We start from the raw sequence: 18,625 nt of genomic DNA, 5'->3' as shown, positions 1-18,625 counted from the left end.
CTTGTCCTTTCTCCTGATTCATTTTACCTATCACACATGACCAGAAAATCTGTGGCACACTCCATAGGGCCATGGACTATAGCTCAGCTGTTCTTAGTGTCAAGCTCAGCTGTACAAAATACATTGCTAATAATACTTCAGGTTCCAAGTGGGTCCCAAGTATTTGCTTGTTCATTTGTTTGTTTTAGATAATTAAGGAGTGTTTAAAATTATCCCTGCAATAATATAGCTCACCCTAAATAAGCAACAAGAAAATAAAGGTACCCTGAGTACCTGTGAGTGCCTATGAGGTGAGCTTTCTGTGAATGGCTTTCTTCTGATCCTTTAATTGTTGAGAATTGGGTCAATGGAGTTTTTAAAACAGGAAGTGACCAAAATCAGATTTGTGCTTTAAAAATCAGATTTGTCCTCTGGGACCTCTGAAGTTTATAATAGAAAGTCCTAAGTACAAGCTCTAAAGTACCATTTGGTACATCCATTTCAGAATTCCACAGAAATTCTAGTTATACCCTACAGTTAACAACTACTAGAATAGTCACATGTTTACACTTACTGCCATTCAGACTAGAAGAGAAGAGCAAGAATCTAACTGTAGATCCTAAGCAAGAAAGTCCTGGACTAATGAGGACAGTTATTTTTTTAAAATATTTTCTTAGTTGTTGATGGACCTTTATTTTATTTATTTATATGTGGTGCCAAGAATTGAACCCAGTGCCTCACACATGCTAGGCAAGTGCTCTACTACTGAGCCACAACCCCAGCCCAAGGACAGTTATTAATAGAACTTGAAAAACATTTAACCCTTTTTAACTTTTCTATATTGACTGTTTCTGTTTTTCTTTTTCTAATTACTATTTATTGAGAACATACTATGTTCCAGGCCCTTCTTTCAGCACTTTGGACATATTATTTTATTTCCTCATTAAAATAATATAGTGAGATATCATCCCTGTTTTTCAGATGAGAAAACTAAGGCATTAAGAAATTATGTTATCTGTGTAAGGTCATGTTTCTATCTGTGTCAGGTCATGCATAGTCAGTATTTGAACACAGGTTTGTTTCGTCTAAAACTGCCCTCTTAAATTCCCTATAATTCTGTAAGATATTTTCCCCCTTAGAAATAGAAACATTTAAGAGCCAGGTGTGAAGGTGTATACCTGTAATTCCAGTTTCCTCCAGAGGCTGGGAGTGAGGAATCACAAATTCAAGACCAGCTTGAATAATTTAGGAAAACCCTCTCTCAAAATAAAAAGGGCTGGAGATATGACTCAGTGATAGAATATCCCTGAATTCAATGCCCAGTACCACAAAGGATTAAAAAAAGACCTCTTGGTTATAGTTGTTTCACTTTTTTATAATTCATAACTTTCCTGTAAATTTTTGGAAGGATTTTCAGTTCACATTGAAGAGTAGGGACCAAGGATATCTTGGGATTTTCTTTCTGTTTTCAGATGTGTCTTGAAGACATCATCAGAGCACAGGCACATGGATATCCAGAAAGACTGCAACCTAAGATGAATTTGCGTAAGGCTGAATGCCTGGTGACTCTGGGGAAACTTCAGGAAGCAAGTCAAACAGTCAGTGATCTTGAAAGTGACTTTGCTGCCAAACAAACCCTAGCAGCTTCCTCCTCTCAAATTCTGCAGAAAAACCTTCATCGTCTAAAAAAGAAGGTACAAGAAAAAGAAAGTCTCCCAGAGACCTTGCCACCAACTCTAGCCAAAGGCTTTGAGGATATGGACCTAAAGGAAGAGAATGAACAAATTTCCAGTGCGTCGCCATCTGTCAGATTATGCACAGATCCTTTAAAAGGCCGCTGTCTGATCGCCACAAAAGACATTCTCCCAGGAGAACTCCTGGTGAAGGAGGATGCTTTTGTGAGTGTCCTTAACCCAGGAGAAATGCCACATCACAGCCTAGAGAACAAGTGGGATACCAGAATTGCCATTGGGGACCTCTACTGTCACCGATGTCTGAAGCACACTTTGGCTACTGTTCCCTGTGATGGGTGCAGCTATGCCAAGTATTGCAGTCAAGAGTGTATGCAGCAGGCCTGGGAGTTCTACCACAGTGTAGAGTGTCCCCTGGGGGCACTGCTTCTCACCCTGGGTGTCTTTTGCCACGTTGCCCTGAGGTTGACTCTTCTGACCAGATTTGAGGATGTTGGCAAAGTCACAAGTAAGCTTCGTGAAGAAATTAGTAACAACATCTCTTTCCCTAAAAGCAAGAATCTGGTCAAGATGCTCAATTATGACCAGGAGGAAAATGACAAAGTAGTTAAGACCCCAATTCCCGGATGCGATATTAGTGGGAAGTATGAAAATAATTATAATGCTGTCTTCAACCTCTTGCCTCATACTGAAAACCATAGTCCAGAACACAAATTCCTTTGTGCTCTAAGTGTCTCTGCACTGTGCAAGGAACTGGAGGCAACCAGCTCCCAGGTCCTTGCCACAGGTCTGAATTCCTCTAAGCTGAAAGCCACAGTGACTCCTGGATTGTGTGCAGATTTGAATATTTGGGGCGTGGCCATGCTTCGACACATGTTACAGCTGCAGTGTAATGCTCAGGCCATAACCACCCTACAGCACACAGGTAAGGCGGGAATCTCTTTTTTGGCCTTACTGTTGTTTTTGTAGCTGATGTTTGGCAGGGGGAGAACTATAAAGGAAAACAAACCTTCAAATAAATCAGTGACCTAGTGAGCAAACACAGCTGTCTTGTCTTATCATTATTATGCCATAGAGAAGCCATGTGACTGTTACAAATTATTTTATCCTACTGTGTTTCAGCCTTCCCATCTGTAAAATGCATAGTTCATCTAGCCTAACTACAGAGTTGTGTATGTACACGCACAAAAATCATTTAAAAAGTTAATATGTGTGTTACTGAGATATTTTGATTTTAAAGGAAAACTCTCAAATAGTAATAACAAGTTTGTCAGAAGGATATAACCACAGAGAAAGCTAAATAGCAGGAAAGGCAAAAAGAATAGTGAAAGGAGACTGCATAAGGATAGGGTCTGACCAGGAGCAGTGGAGAATGCCTGTAATCCTTGTGACTCAGGAGGCTGAGGCAGGAGGATTGCAAATTTGAGGCTAGTCTCAGCAATTTATTAATGACCCTAAGCAACTTAGCAAGACACTGTCTCAAAATAAAAAAGACTGGGGAATGTAGGCTCAGTGGTAAAGTACCCTGGGTTAAATCCTCAGTACCAAAACAAAACAATAAAAACAGAGAATCCTTCCCAGCACAGCTTTTCACACTAGACTACACCATGAACTATTGGCCACCCTACAAATGGCCTGTCTATGGTCAGGTGGGCAGCCATCCAAGGACTACCTCTAGACACTGACCAGCCAGCCTAGCACTGCTTATCTGAACTAGGTTCTATAGCCAAGAGTTTGTAAGCTAGATAAGGAGGTTGAATGTGCCCAGAATCGTGAGTGAATCTCCAGTATGACTGTATTGACAACAGAGCAGAATTATTAGAAAGTAAAAGACATTTATAATATTTCTATTGTATGATTTCCATAGCAGAAAATGTGTTTTGATTCTATTAGTTTATTACACTTAACTTTTCCAGTTAATTCGTTGAAAGGGAAGAGATTAGATGTTAGCTAAACCTAAGATTTATAAACAGATTAATAGTCAAGGTTAACTAAACCATATATATTTAGCTCTTCTGATCTTTCATATTAGGGTAATTTAGAATTTATCAGCATTTTAGTGTGCATTTTATGTTTAATTTTAATTTAGTTACCAAATTATATGGTATATAGATACCCACTAGAAAATGTTTTGGGACCTGATACTCTTTCCTATCCAGAAGCACATGGAACATCCAAAACTAGCACTAGCCTGTTGCCATTGTATTACTGAAGGCACTTTAGAAGAGTCTGTTTTCTGCTTTGCCTTCTTTTGCTTCAATAGAATCAAAATAAAATAAAATGGACTGGGGCTGGGGTTGTGCCTCAGTGTAGAGCACTTGCCTAGCATGTGTGAGGCACTGGGTTTGATTATCAGCACCATATGTAAATAAATAAAGGTCCATCAATAGCTAATAAAAATATTTAAAAAATAAAAAATAAAATTGGGGATGAAACTCTGTAGTAGAGTGCTTGCCTAGCATGCATGAGGCCATGGATTATCCCCAGTACCAGGGGGGGAAATATGGATTGTATACCTTTCCTATCATTTTATGTGCAGATTTGAATATTTGGGGCATCGCCATTTTAGAGGGAAATTTTTTTTTTTTTAAACCTCACAGTGGGGCTGGGGTTGTGGCTCAATGGTAGAGTACTCACCTAACATGCTTGAGGCACCTCACAAATGTAAAATAAAGATATTGTGTCCACTTAAAAGTAAAAAATAAATATTTTTTTAAAAATTAAAAATAAAAACCTCACAGAGCAAAAGATAATAAAAATGAGTTTATAATAGTAAATATAAACTGGCTAAACACCTATTAAAGGAGTCTTTTCAGAATAGATTAAAAATTAAAATTCAACTATATTCTGTTTCCAAAAATGACTCCTATAGCAAAATGACAGGGTGTTTGGACAAGACATATAAGGAATCACAAGTAAATCATGGCATTGGTATTATTACAAAATAATAGAACTCAAGGTAAGATACACAGTAAAACAAAGAAAGCATTTTATTTTTATAAAAGAGGCTCTCCACACTGAAATATATCATCAGCCTTAGCTCTCAGAAACATATCTATAAAACAAAAATGGTTAGGTATACAAGGAGAAGATTGTTTCCATTCTTGTGAAAAAATTTAATGTACCACTCTGACTTTGACTGATCAAATATATTAAGGATCTAGAAACCAAGATAAAAATAATAAGCTAGGGGATTTAGTAGATATCTATCTATCTTTCTAAGCTTGTATCTCATAGATCAGAAGTCACAAACTTTTCTATAAAGGGCCAGATAGTAAACGTTTTAGGTTTTAGTGGCAGTATGGTCTCTGTTGCAGCTTTTCACCTCACAAACAGCCATGAACAAAACGTAAATGAATGAGAAATTTGAATTTTTGAAATTTTTCACATTTTAGAAGAATCGTTCTTTTGTATTTCTTTTTCCCAACCACTTAAAATGTAAAATTCAGGGCTGGGGTTGTAGCTCAGTGGTAGAGTGCTCACCTAGCATGTACAAGGCCCTGGGTTCTATCCTCAGCACCACATAAAAATAAATAAATAAAATAAAGGTATTGTGTCCAACTACAACTAAAAAATAAATGCTAAAAAAAAAAAAATGTAAAAACCAGTCAGGCATGGTGGCACACATCTGTAATCCCAGCAGCTCGGGAGGTTGAGACAGGAAGATCAGAAGTTCAAAGCCAGCCTCAGCAAAATCGAGGTGCTAAGCAACTCAGTGAGACCCTGTTTCTAAAATACAAAATAGGGCTGGAGACGTGGCTCAGTGGCTGAGTGCCCCTGAGTTCAATCCCTGGTACCCAAAAATAAAAAAATATAAAAGCCATTCTTAGACCAAAGATTTCAGTTTATAGATTCTTGATATGGACAAAGGTCTGGCAAATCCAATTAAGAAATCTGTTTGGGGGATGGAAGGCCACAAAATTTGAACAATAAAGGAGATATTTTATAAATTCAAATGTGAAAAACTTTGATGCCAGGTACAGTTACACATGCCTGTAGACTAAAGCCACTCAGGAGGCTGAGGCAGGAGGATTGCTTGAGCCCAAGAGTTTCAGGCTAGTCTGGGCAATATAGTAAGACCCTATCTTGGGCTGGGGTTGTAGCTCAGTGGTAGAGCGCTGGCCTAGCACGTGTGAGGCCCTGGGTTCAATCCTTAGCACCACATAAAGAAATAAATAAGTAAAATAAAGGTATTGTGTTCAACTACAACTAAAAAATAAATATTTAAAAAAGACCCTATCTCCTTAAAAAATAAGTTAAAGTAAATAAATAATAGAATTTTAGGCTATTCATTTTGTAAATATTAAGTAGACAGTTTACTTTTTTGTTTTGTTTTAAGACAGGGTCTTGCTAAGTTGTGAGGGGCTTGCTAAATTGTTGAGGCTAGCCTTGACCTTGCAATCCTCCTGCCTCAGCCTCAAGAATCCCTGTAATTATAGCATGCACCACCAAGTGTGGCACCAAAAAAAAAAAAAAAAAGAAAAGAAAAGAAAAAAAAACTTTTAAGGAACATACTTAACTATAATTTTTTGTTTCAATAAAATTTTATTGTGCATAAAAATTAGACCATAATTTTGAAAAAAGTTATCTTAAGAACAGATTGTTTCTGTGGTATATAAACTGTTCCAGAGAATGGGGAAACCTAGCCCTCTTTCACTTGTGAATATAGCTGTTAAGACCATGAATAGGGGGCTGGGGTTTGGCACAGTGGTAGAGTGCTTCCCTCCCATGTGTGAGGCACTGGGTTTGATCCTCAGCACCACATAAAAAAATAAATAAAATAAAGTGATTGTCCACAAAATGAGTGGCAAATATCTTAAAAAAAAAAAAAACATGAATAAATCACTCCCATATCACATCCTGCAGTTGATTAAAGGAATAATAATAACTAACCATGTAAGGTTTCTCCCAAAAGTGTGAAGGGATCTAAAAGGATTGGATAAACAGACATGCCATCTTCTTATTGGAAAGACTGTAAAGGTGGCAGTTTCCCTGCATTAACCTAATCATCTTAATGCAATTTCAAACAGAATCAAATTGGGCTTTTCTTGGAACTTGACAGCATTCTAAAGTTCTTCATGAATGAGTGAGCAATACTATAGGTGGCTGTTTTTATTTGAACACTGAAGGGTCTTGATAATATCAGATTGTATGCCAGCATTAAAGCTACAGTAATTGAAAGCAATATGGAACAGATGGTAGCCCCCAAATAAGTATTAGATTCTTCAAATCATCAAAAAGTTAAATATTTAGACATGGTGCAGTGGCACACTCCTGTAATCCCAGCAACTCAGGAAGGTGAGACAGGAGGACTATAAGTTCAAGGCTAGCCTCAGCAACTTAGCAGGGCCCTAAGCAATTTAGTGACCCTATCTCAAAATAAAAAATAAAAAGAGGGGCTGCGGTTGTGGCTCAGTGGTAGAGCCCTTGCCTAGTAAGGGAAGCACTGGGTTCAATCCTCAGCATTACATAAATAAATAAATAAATAAAATAAAGGTACTGTGTCCATCTACAACTAAAAAATAAGTGTTTTTTTTTTTTTTTTTTTTAAATGAGGCTCTGAGCGTGTATCTCTCAAATCACCATGATGGTTTGATCCTAGGACCACAGAGTGGGGGTGGGGGACATCATAAAGTGTGAAGAATATAAAGGATAACCTGGTGTGGTGGTGCAGGCATGTAATCTCTGCTACTTGGGAGGCTAAAGCAAGGGAATTGGGAGTATTAAGCCAACCTGGACAACAGAGAGAGAGAGCCTGTCTATTAATTAATTAATTAAGGTGAAGGATGCAGGTGAAAGAGGCCTTCAAGGAATGAAAATGTTGAACTGGGATATGAAAGACCTGGTTCTTGAACTCCTCTGCGTCTCAGGGCTCTTATATATAATGAGAAAACTCAGTGAGCCTCAAAGTCTCTGGGGAAGATTATTTACAAAGATAACCACAACTATTTCTCCCATCTCTGTTTGCCACTTTGTAGCTTGACATTACTTTTGTCTCATCAAAAAGTGGAATATCAGGTTGGGGAAAGAGCTCAGTTGGTAGAGTGCTTGTTTTGCATGCACAAAGCTCTGGGTTCAATCCCCAACATCACCAAAAAAAAAAAAAGAAAGAAAGAAAGAAAGAAAATCAGAAACTAGAGTGTCTTTCTTCTCCCCTTAAATGTGGACTAGCTCTCTAACTTGTTTTGACCAATAGAATACAGTAGGAGTAACATTATATAACTTTTGAGTCTAAACTTCAAAAAGCCTTATAACTTCCACTATCACCTCTTTAGAATGATGGTGTCACCATGTGAACAAGGGCTCCTTAAGGAGAAAAGACCATGCGCCAGATAAAAGCAATCACATGAGTAATCTCTGGATAAAACCAGCAGAAAAAAGCATTCAGCTGAGCTTAGTCAAAATTGCTAGCACATGGGATTGTGAAAGAATGAAATTGTTGTTTTATCATCCTTATCCCTAAAAAAAACCCATAAACAAAAATTAAGATGTGGATGACAAAATGAAGAACATCTCTAGCAATGATACAACTTTTAAAATGAGCTTTTAAAATCTGCATAGTGATGAAATGTTCTAAAACTGGATTGTGGTAATGGTTGCATAACTATGTAAATTCCCCCCAAAATCATTGAATTGTACACTTAAGATGCATGAATTTTATAGTAGATAAATTATATCTCAATAAAGCTTTTTAAAATGCGCATGAACAAGCACTTTATCAAAGTAGTAATAAAAATGGTCAATCTCTAATCTCATGCTAGAAATTAAAACGAGATAGCATTTTTTTGCCTCTTAAGATTGGAAGAATTGTTTTGTTGGTTTGTTTTTTTCATTATTACAATATGCACTTGTGTTTGTTTTGTTTCGCAGAATCAAACCAAGGGCCTCACATGCTTGGCAAATGCTCTATCACTGAGCTATATCTCCAGCCCTGGTATGTGCATTTTAGATTAGGGTGTAAAAAAAATGACCATGATATATTACACGAAGAGAAATAAATTACAAATCCCCACGTGCACCATGTTGCCAATTATGTTAAAAATTCCATGCATAGCCAGGCACAATGACGCATGCCTATAATCCCAGCACTATCACTATTTCAAAGCCAGCCTCAGCAACTTAGCGAGGCCCTCAGCAACTCAGTGAGACCCTGTCTCAAAATAAAATATAAAAAGGGCTGGGGATGTAGGTCAGTGGTAAAGTACCCCCTGGGTTCAATACCTGGTACCAAAAAAAAAATCATGCATACACCTCGAAAGGAGACTGAGAAAATACATCAAAATGTTATACCTGCCCAACAGGATAACTATCATTATCTCTAACTTTCAAGGGGTTTGTTTTGTTTTGTTTGAAGCACTGGAGATTGAGCCCAGGGGATAGTTACATCTCAACCCTTTTTGTTATTTTATTTTTTTTATTTTTTAAAGAGAGAGAGAGAGAGAGAGAGAGAGAGAGAGAGAGAGAATTTTAATATTTATTTTTAGTTTTCGGTGGACACAACATCTTTGTATGTGGTGCTGAGGATCGAACCCGGGCCGCACGCATGCCAGGCCAGCGCGCTACCGCTTGAGCCACATCCCGAGCCCTTTGTTATTTTTTTATTCTTTGAGAGGATCTCACTAAGTTACCCAGGCTGGCCTTGAACTTGCTCTCCTCCTGACTCACCCTTCAGAGTAACTGGAATTACAGGCATGCATCATAAACAATTTTAGGTTTTACATTTTTTTTCTGACTGCCATGTGTTTCTTTTGTAATTTTAATTGTTTTTTAATATCATTTTTTTATTGTTGTTTATGTTTTATATGGTGATGGGGATTGAACTCGGGGCCTAATGCTTGCTAGGCAGGTGCTTTACCACTGAGCTACTCCCCAGCCCCTTAATTAGTTCTTTATAACAAAAATAATTCAAATGCTAAGAACTTTTTTTTAAATATGAGCATTTTAAGGCACTTGATACATTTTGTAAATTTGCCCTCCAGGTAAGTTGTACCAGTTACATGCCCACCAGCAATATTCACTTTCATTTTTTTAATTCAATCTAATTCTGTTTTAGTCTGCTCATATTTCTAATCTTGTTATATCCCTCTTTATTATTTCTTTGGGGTTCCAACACCTCCCAGTTTAGTGTTCTCATTGAATTTCATTAGCAGCTGTTTCATTAGTAGCACAGAAGAAGGATTAAAGTGTTAACTAGGATAGACTTTGACAAAAACCTATAAAAATGTACATTATTATCTTTTCATAAATCCTTTTTAATCAAAGCTCCTTGGAAACCTCTCTCTGGTGCCCATCTCAAGGGCTAGAACTGGCCACCGATGACATCCTAGACTTTGACACAGGTGTGCATGGTTCTGTCTCGGTGGCACAGCCACAGTGCATCTGGATTCATGTCAAAACAAGGCTTACTAAAGCCACAAGTAGCTTCACATCACTTCACTGCCTTTGCTTTTACTCTTCAACAACCTAGAAATCTACTTTTAGTTTGGGTCCTTGATTACTTGACTCACAGTTCTGGTTTTACAAGATATGGACCAGAGTAGATATAGTCTGCAAGCATTGTGAATGAATTTTTTTAACTTAAATTTTGTTTTAAATGCATTAGGGATATTAGCAAGACAACCTTTGTAAAGAATCACTCCCTCTTTTTTTTTTTTTTAAGTACAAAATGTCACACATTAAATTTGCTTGATAAGGCACTTACATATTCTCACTTTCTATTATCTCTACTAATAGATGACTAATGCAAAATATTGAGCAATTTTTAAAAATCAATACTTAATTTTTTAGAAATAATTAGAGAGACATTCAACTCTGACATAAGCACCCCACTCAGTTCCTGGGCCTACTTCTGCTAGAGGATAATCTATAAATAATTCACAGAGCTGACATTATTACTCACTGTATTGTGATCATTTTTTCTGGGAAAATTTTAGCAACTGTGCTAATATGGATTGCCAGTTATCAGTAGTTGGGAATGCAAGTCAACTTTTAATTATGCCGAGGCTGATTATTCAGACTCCAAATTGTTCATGCCCTGCACTGCTCCTTCCTGCTGCCTACCTTTTAGCATTTTCACTGCTCATTAGCACATATTCCAGAAGGTAGACATCGGACAAGTGGGGAGGAGGGAGGAGAGGAAACTAAAATTAGTCAAGCACTTAGGAGAAGTTCTGATGAAAGGTTTTAATACAATTTGTAGAATTATTGACTAAAATCAAGGCATTTGGATTCCCTGTGAATTGTATTTACTTGTTCTATTCTTGTCCCCCATAGCAACAGATAATAGAATTGTCTGCAGAGAGACTACATAATTCCTGTATTTAATGTTTTCCTTTATAGAACATTTTCACATGATGGTTCATGATATTTTCTATATTCATTACATTTATACTTAGAATATTTATTTCCTTGTTAATGGTTTGTTGAGATTCCTAGCATATGCACAGTAATATCACAATTATCTAATGGCTTTCTAGTTTTCTAGAAAACTAAATGTTTTCCTTTAAGTATTAGTATCTTTCATGTTTCAACCAGATTGCTGGAAACATGATCTTTCTCATGCTTACACTGAGGCTACTGAACATAACTTAAGCCTTTCGGGATGGCTATAATATATATATACTCCTGGATATGTGTGGCTATTACAAAATCCCATGCACATGTTCTATCTATCTAGGAGCCTCTGGTTAGGTGAAATATTACAAGTGTGATAAAACTTGAGGGGTGCTGAGCACAGTGGTGCACACCTGTAATCCCAGTGACTTGAGAGGCTAAGGCAGGAAGATTGCAAGTTAGAGTCTAGCCTCAGCAATTTAATGAGACACTCAGCAACTTAGCAAGATCCTGTCTCAAAATTTAAAAAAATAAAAAGCGCTGAGGATGTAGCTCAGAGAAAATGTGCTCCTGGATTCAGTCCCTACTACCTCAATCAATCTGGAGTGGTACTAGTGTTGTGGGGTTTTTTTTTGTTTTGTTTTGTTTTGTTTAATACCAAAAATTTAATCTGGGGCAGTTTACCACTGAGCCACATCCCCTCCCTTTTTTATTTTGAGACAGGTTCTTGCTAAATTACTTAGGTCTTTGGGGTGGGGCCAGGGTTCAGTGGAAGAGCGCTCACCTGGCACGCATGAGGCACTGGGTTCGATCCTCAGCACCACATAAAAGTAAAATAAAGCCGGGAGTGGTGGTGCATACTTGTAATCCCAGCAGCTCAGGAGGCTGAGACGGGAGGATTGAAAGTTTGAAGCCAGCCTCAGCAATGGCAAGGCACTTAGCAACTCAGTAAGACCCTGTCTCTAAAAAAAATACAAAATAGGGCTGGGGATGTGGCTCAGTAGTTGAGTGCTCCTGAGTTTAATCCCCTGTACCAAAAAAAAAAAAAATTCAGAAAATACAATAAAGATATTGTGTCCATCTGCAATTTAAAGAAAATTATTAAAAATATTACTGAGGTCCTTGCTAGATTGCTGAGGCTGACCTCAAATTTACAATCCTCCTGCCTCAACCTCCCAAGTAACTGGGATACAGATGTTCACCACCATACCCAGTGGTACTAGTGTTGCTGTACTGGTGTTTTTGCCCTAAGGCTATTATTCTTATGTGAATTTTCTGTCTCCATTTTCATTCTGTCACCTGTCTTCTTTTCATTGTCAGAAAAACCTGCCTCTTATAGTTCCCTGCTTCTGAACTTTTGTGGCCTTAGAAACTACATAACCAAATCAAGTAGCACTGTGTCTAAAGTGAAAGCAAATAGCTGTTACAGTTTGGGTCTTAAATGTCCCCCACAGGCCCATATGCTAAGGCTTGGTTACCAGGCTGTGGCACTATTGGGAGGTGGTAGAACCGTTAGGAAGTAGGACCTAGTGGAAGGAAATTAGGTTATTGAGGGTGTTCCCTTGAGGGGATCCTAGCACCCCACCCTGCTCCCCACTTCCTGGCCACCGTGAGATGAGAAGCTGCTTCTGCGGTGCATTCCCAGTATGAAGCACTGTATCACCACAGGCCCAAAGCTGCAGGGCCAGGCAAGCATGGACTGCACCCTCTGAAGCAATGAACCAAAATAAACTTCTCCTCTCTTGAAGTTGATTTTCTCAGGTCACAGAGACAGAAATCTAACACATTGGCCAGCACACGAGCCGAACAATTCGCATGTGAACATAAGTTCAAGAGCTTTGGTGCAGAGCAGGCTCACTACAGGAGGCCTTTTTCTTTCTTCCTGATTTTCAATCATATAGTTAAGTTGCTGGTCAATTGGGCGACAAAGAGATTATTTGGAGCATGAGACTGTCTTCAGTAAAGCTAGCACAGAGAGTCAGCTTCCATAAAAACTTCTAACTGGTTTCCCATAAAAGTGGGACAAAGGGCAGGATGGAGAAGTGAGTGTAAAAAATATGAATTTTTGTTGTTGTTGTTGTTGTTTTGTTCTGGGGATTGAACCCAGGTTACTCTGCCACGTGACTTCTCTACCACTGAGCTACATCCCAAACCTTTTTTGGCAGGTGGGGGGGTACTGGGAATTGAACTCAGTGGCACTCCACTACTGAGCTACATTCCCAGCCCTATTTTGTGTGTGTGTGTGTGGGGGGGGGGGTTGTTTGTTTGTTTGGTACCAGGGATTGAACCCAGGGGCACTTAACCACTGAGCCACATCCCTAGCCCTTTTTTTTTTTTTTTTTTTAAGAAAGAGTGAGAGAGGGAGGGAGAGAGAGAGGGAGAGAGAGAGAGAATTTTTTAATATTTATTTTTTAGTACTTGGCGGACACAGCATCTTTGTTTGTATGTGGTGCTGAGGATCGAACCCAGGCCACACGCATGCCAGGCGAGCGCGCTACCACTTGAGCCACATCCCCAGACCCCCTAGCCCTTTTTCATAGCCTGTTAGACAGGGTCTCACTGAGTTGCTTAGGGCCTCACTAAGTTGCTGAGGCTGGCTTTGAACTCTTTTTTTTTTAGATGTTGATGGACCTTTATTTTATTCACTTATTTATATGTGGTGCTGAGAATCGAACCCAATGCCTCACACATGCTAAGCAAGTGCTCTACCACTGAGCCACAACCCCAGCCCTGGCTTTGAACTCCTCATTCTCCTGTCTCAGCCTCCCAAGTTGCTGGGACTATAGGCGTGTGCCATGGCACCCAGTCCTTTTTTTTTTTTTTTTTTTTTTTTTTGAGATAGGTTCTTGCTAAGATGCTGAGACTGACCTTGAACTTTGCAATCCTGCTGCTTCAGCTTCCTAAGTTATTGGATTTACAGGCAAATTTCTATACACAGCAGAAATATTGATTGTTTTATATACACTTAAGCCTACTTAAATACATAAAGTTCAGTATGGCTAGGCCACTTGTTCTGTTAACCATCCAAGGACCTGTTAAACAAAAGCACTTAGTCTTTGGGAAATAATCCCAACACGTACTCTAGTTTCTGTGTCCTTGTGAATGTTATGAAACTGTCTAGAAGGCTCCCTACTGATAATGCCTTTTTTATTATTTTTTTTTTATAAATTCCAATCTTGGGGTTTTTGTGCATGTGGTGTAGAGACATAATGGCTATGTTCCAGGATTCCAGTGGACTTTTCATGTGTTCGTTCATTTTGCTTCCTGGGGACCAGAATTTGCTGTGAGTCATGTTCCGTCCAATTTATATTGTATCTGACTGTGGAGCCATGACTCAGATGGGCTTCAGGCCCAGCTGCCTAGCTCATCTGAAGAATGGCTGATGAGGCCAGGACTTATGTTCTGATACATTTTTCCTTCTGCCTATTATACTTTCAGGATCTAAAGAGAGCATCATTGCCAACAGCAGGCAAGTACGCCTTGCCACGGGTATCTTCCCGGTTGTCAGCCTCCTGAACCACTCCTGCAGCCCCAACACTAGCATGTCCTTCACCAGCACTGTCGCCACCATTCGGGCAGCACAAAGGATTAGAAAAGGGCAAGAGATTCTCCACTGCTATGGTGAGCCAGCCCTTCCCACCACTGTCCTGCCCTTCACCGACTGAAAGGACGAGGTACAGAGGAATGAACAAGTCGATGGGCAGGTGCCTTCCCCTGTCCAGTGTTTGTTTCCTGGAAAAGGCATCCTCAGACCAGGGGCAATAAAGAAAAGAAAAAAGGTCTTCTTATCATAGTACAAAACCATATCATCGTGTCACTCACTTAATCCCTAAAAGCCTCCTATACTGAAAAGGGGCAAGAAGCACCTTCTCAGCTTCTTTTTCTTCCTGTCCTGGCAACTTGGAAGCTTATTTATTTCAGTAGCCAGTTTTACAAATATTTGAGTAATGGTCATCAGTCATGGTGAATGATTGTCCAGACCCTCAGCTCTGCTAAAGGCTTTTAAATGGTGTTGAACTCTCTTGCTTTAAGTCTCAGCCGAGGGTGATCTCTCTCCAGGACCTCACCAGAACCGGATGGGTGTTGCTGAAAGGCAGCAGAAGCTGAGGTCTCAGTACTTCTTTGACTGCAGTTGTCCATCCTGCCAGACTGAGGAGCTCAGAACGGCTGCAGGGCCCAGGTGGGAAGCATTCTGTTGTAACAGTTGCAGAGCAATCATGCAGGTAAATCTCTCTTCTCCCTTCTCCATTGTTCTGAGCCCAAAGGTCATCAGACTTTAGGAGGAAGCCTGGGGGGCTTATAGGTCCTGAGAGCAATAATATCAATTCTGTTTAACACAACAGAAAACTCACACGTGGGTTTTTCCCTTCAAAGGAACCACAGGGAAAGGTTGGCGTTAGTGATGTTTCTCCTGCAAATGACAGAAAATCCCATCTAAACTGATTTAAGGAGGAAAACAAGACTACAAATTTATTTGCTCAAGTAAATCATTGAGAAGTCCCAGGGCAGTAGTGCATGCCTATAATCCCAGAAGTTTGGGAGTCTGAGGAAGGAAAATCACAAGATTGAGGCCAACCTGACAATTTAGACCCTATCTCAAATTGAAATATATAATAATAATAATAATAATTGGAATGGAGCTTAGTGGTAGAGCACCCCTGAGTTCAATCCTCAGGACCATTTAAAAAAAAAAAATCCTCAAATTCATTTTGATTCAGAGGCTCAAATAATGTCACCAGGACTCTATTTTTCAGCTTGCCTCTTTCAGCTCCATTCCCTCTGTGCTGGCCCCATCCTCAGACAGACTTCCCTGACACCATGCAAAACATCCAGCAGCTCAGGCTCCTTGTCCTCCCTGACCAGGAGGATGAAAATGTGTGCCATTCCAACATAGTCTGGACAGAAAGTCCTATTGTGTCATTGACCAATGACTGTGGCTGAAGGAAAATCAGAGCCCACAGTTGTCCTCCAGCCATTTGGGCCAGAGGAATGGGCCACATCGGAGCCACATGCCCAATACCTCAGCTATGGGACACTAGGGAAGGAATTAGGAGGATTTCCAGGAGAAATTGGATTGCTCTTGATGGCATAGATATTGGCATCTTGAACACAGCAAATGCCCACCTCAGGTTTTATCCTCTGCCAAAGGAAACAATGTTCTTCTTAGGAAGTAGAATACAGAGCTAATTATTTGGAAATCTGGAATTGCAAACCTAAGGTCAAATGCTTTTCTTTTTTTGTTTGTGCTGGGGATGGAACCCAGGGCCTTGTGCATTGCTAGACAAGTGCTCTACTTTGACCTATACCCCGGCCTTTTTTTTTTTTTTTTTTTAGATTTTATTTTGAGACAGTCTTCCTAAGTTGCCCAGGCTAACTTCAAACTTGAATCCTCTTACCTCAGCCTCCTGAGTAGGTGAGATTATAGGCTTGCACCACCCAGCTCTGTTGGCTTTTCTTAATAACCACTAGAAATGTGTTTGTCATTCAAAGGTCTGGCCCCAAAGAGAGGTAAGAGAGGGGCTGCTGAGATGGAAAGAAATTGTGAACTATTCTGGAACAGTTCTGTTCCAAAAATGAAATCTCAGGATTAGATCAGCTACTGCTTTCATTGGAGTAGCTGCTATCAGACGAAATTCAGTCAGGCTTTGATCTTGATGTATTATTGCAGGAATCTCTCTTCCCCATCATGTCAGTGATCCTATAATGTAAGCACATGCAATATTAATAACCGACTCCAGTATAGGAATAAAGACAGTGCTGACTTCCACAGGGAGATGATGTGCTGAGCTGTGGCAACAGATCTTGTACAGAATCTGTCAGCAGGGATCACCTGGTCTCTCGGTTACAAGACCTTCAGCAGCAGGTTGGAATGGCCCAGAAGCTTCTCAGAAGTGGTAACCTAGGTGAGACTGGCTCCCTGCTTTGGTCGTCCAACCCCTTCCCTTTCGTTTATTCTCAAAACATCTTGCACTTGAATATACTCAGGAATGACTATAGAACTGAATTCAATTATCCCCACACCAGCCACAAGATGGCTATGTAGGCCAGTGAGACTAACCCTTAACCAGCTCAGACTGGTGTCCTTGAAAAAGTTCCAGATGGTTTAAGCTGTTGTTGTCTTAGGCATCAGATAGCTAAGTTACAACTATCTGAACTTATCCTGACCGCTGAAGGGTTATCTCTGACTTCCATGAGCTTTATGCAATTCCAGAAGTTCAGTGTCATTTAACTCCACAGCCTTAATGACCTAACTTCCTTCGAAGGTTGTTCTGCCCTCATAAGGGCCTGTCTCTTCTAGAGAGCAGTGAGGCATGTGCCCAGTGGAGACAAGAATCCTGTTCTTGGACCAGGGTATATGGCTCAGTGGTAGAGTGCTTGCCTAGCATGCATAATCCTCAGCATCATCAAAAAAAAAAAAAAAAAGAAGAAGAAGGAAGAAAAATAGAAAGGAAAGAATCCTCTCTTCAGAAAAGTAATTGTTGGACTCCCCCTTACCCTTACAAATTAGAGCTTGATATCCTGGAAAGAGGTAACGTCCCAGGGAAGAAGGGGGAGTTTCCACATTCAGCCCAATGTTTTCAGAACTTGAGACCTAAGTTCTCATTTCCAGGACTGGGTCTGTGTCCATAGTGAGGCTTTTTTTTTTTTACTCCAATTAACAGAGAAAGCCATTCAGCAGTTGTTGAGATGCCAGCAAGATGCAGAGAGCTTCCTGTCAACTGAGCACACCATGGTGGGAGAAATTGAGGATGACTTGGCCCAAGCCTATGCTGCCTTGGGTATGGTATATGTTTTCATTTCCAGCATCATGTGCTTTGTCCTAATCCTCGCCTTTTCTGGTTGTTTTTTTCAGTCTTTAAACTGAGGCTGTTCTCCCTTCCATTTGGCTTTCCGTACCCTGGAAATTTACCAAGTTAACTCTGTTTTTACAGTGCTGGGATTGAACTCATGCATGCTAGGCAAGTGCTCTACCACTGAGCTACATCCCCAGCCCTTGACTATGGATACTTTTTGTGGGTTTTGTTTGTTTTTGTGTTTTGTTTTTTGTTTTTGTGCCAGGGACTGAACCCAGGGGTACTTAACCTCTGAGCCACAACACCCAGCCCTTTTTATTTTTTATTTTGAGACAGGTCCTTTTTAAGTTGTTGAGGCTGGTTTTGAACTTGCAATCCTTCTGCCTCAGCCTCCCAAGCTGCTGAGGATTACAGGTATGTGCCACTGCACCTGGCAGACTGTGGTCCTTTATAGAAGTAAGATTTTCCTTTTCTCACAGGGGACTGGCAAAAATCAGCTGCCCACCTACAGAAGAGTCTCCGAGTGGTTGAGGCTCGCCATGGGCCATCCAGTGTTGAAATGGGCCATGAACTCTTCAAACTGGCCCAAGTCTTGTTCAATGGGTGAGTCTTTCCCTTTTCCTAGTGCTTTGCCAGGGTACGTTGTCCTGTTTTTTACTAGGTGCTTCTATGTATGGGGTTTTTGTTTGTTTTGTTTTGTTATATAGATGGACACAATATCTTTATTTTATTTTAATATGGTGCTGAGGATCGAACCCAGTGCCTCACAAATGGTAGGCAAGTGCTCTACTTCTGAGCCACAACCTCAGCCCTCTGTGTATGTTTTTT

The 18,625-nt window shown here is 39.9% G+C and overlaps 1 protein-coding gene across 6 annotated transcripts in view; it reads left to right on the top strand.

Moving 5' to 3' along the window:
- Smyd4 (SET and MYND domain containing 4) overlaps positions 1-18,625 on the top strand; it is a 40,036-nt gene that overhangs the window by 18,969 nt on the left and 2,442 nt on the right. For 5 of the 6 annotated variants that reach the window (XM_076869392.1, XM_076869393.1, XM_076869391.1 and 2 more), the window contains 6 exons: positions 1,452-2,595; positions 14,442-14,624; positions 15,063-15,226; positions 16,774-16,906; positions 17,666-17,782; positions 18,277-18,400. In XM_076869392.1, coding sequence (XP_076725507.1) covers positions 1,452-2,595; positions 14,442-14,624; positions 15,063-15,226; positions 16,774-16,906; positions 17,666-17,782; positions 18,277-18,400 — 1,865 coding nt within the window. Of the gene's footprint in view, positions 1-1,451; positions 2,596-14,441; positions 14,625-15,062; positions 15,227-16,773; positions 16,907-17,665; positions 17,783-17,856; positions 18,401-18,625 lie in introns of those variants that run through there. The other variant, XM_076869395.1, reaches the window with a different exon arrangement.

This window comes from Callospermophilus lateralis, chromosome 11, assembly GCF_048772815.1.
Source record: "Callospermophilus lateralis isolate mCalLat2 chromosome 11, mCalLat2.hap1, whole genome shotgun sequence".
Taxonomy (NCBI): Eukaryota; Metazoa; Chordata; class Mammalia; order Rodentia; family Sciuridae; genus Callospermophilus; species Callospermophilus lateralis.
The sequence above is the reverse complement of the archived record's forward strand: the minus strand, read 5'-3'. Positions and strand labels throughout refer to the sequence as shown.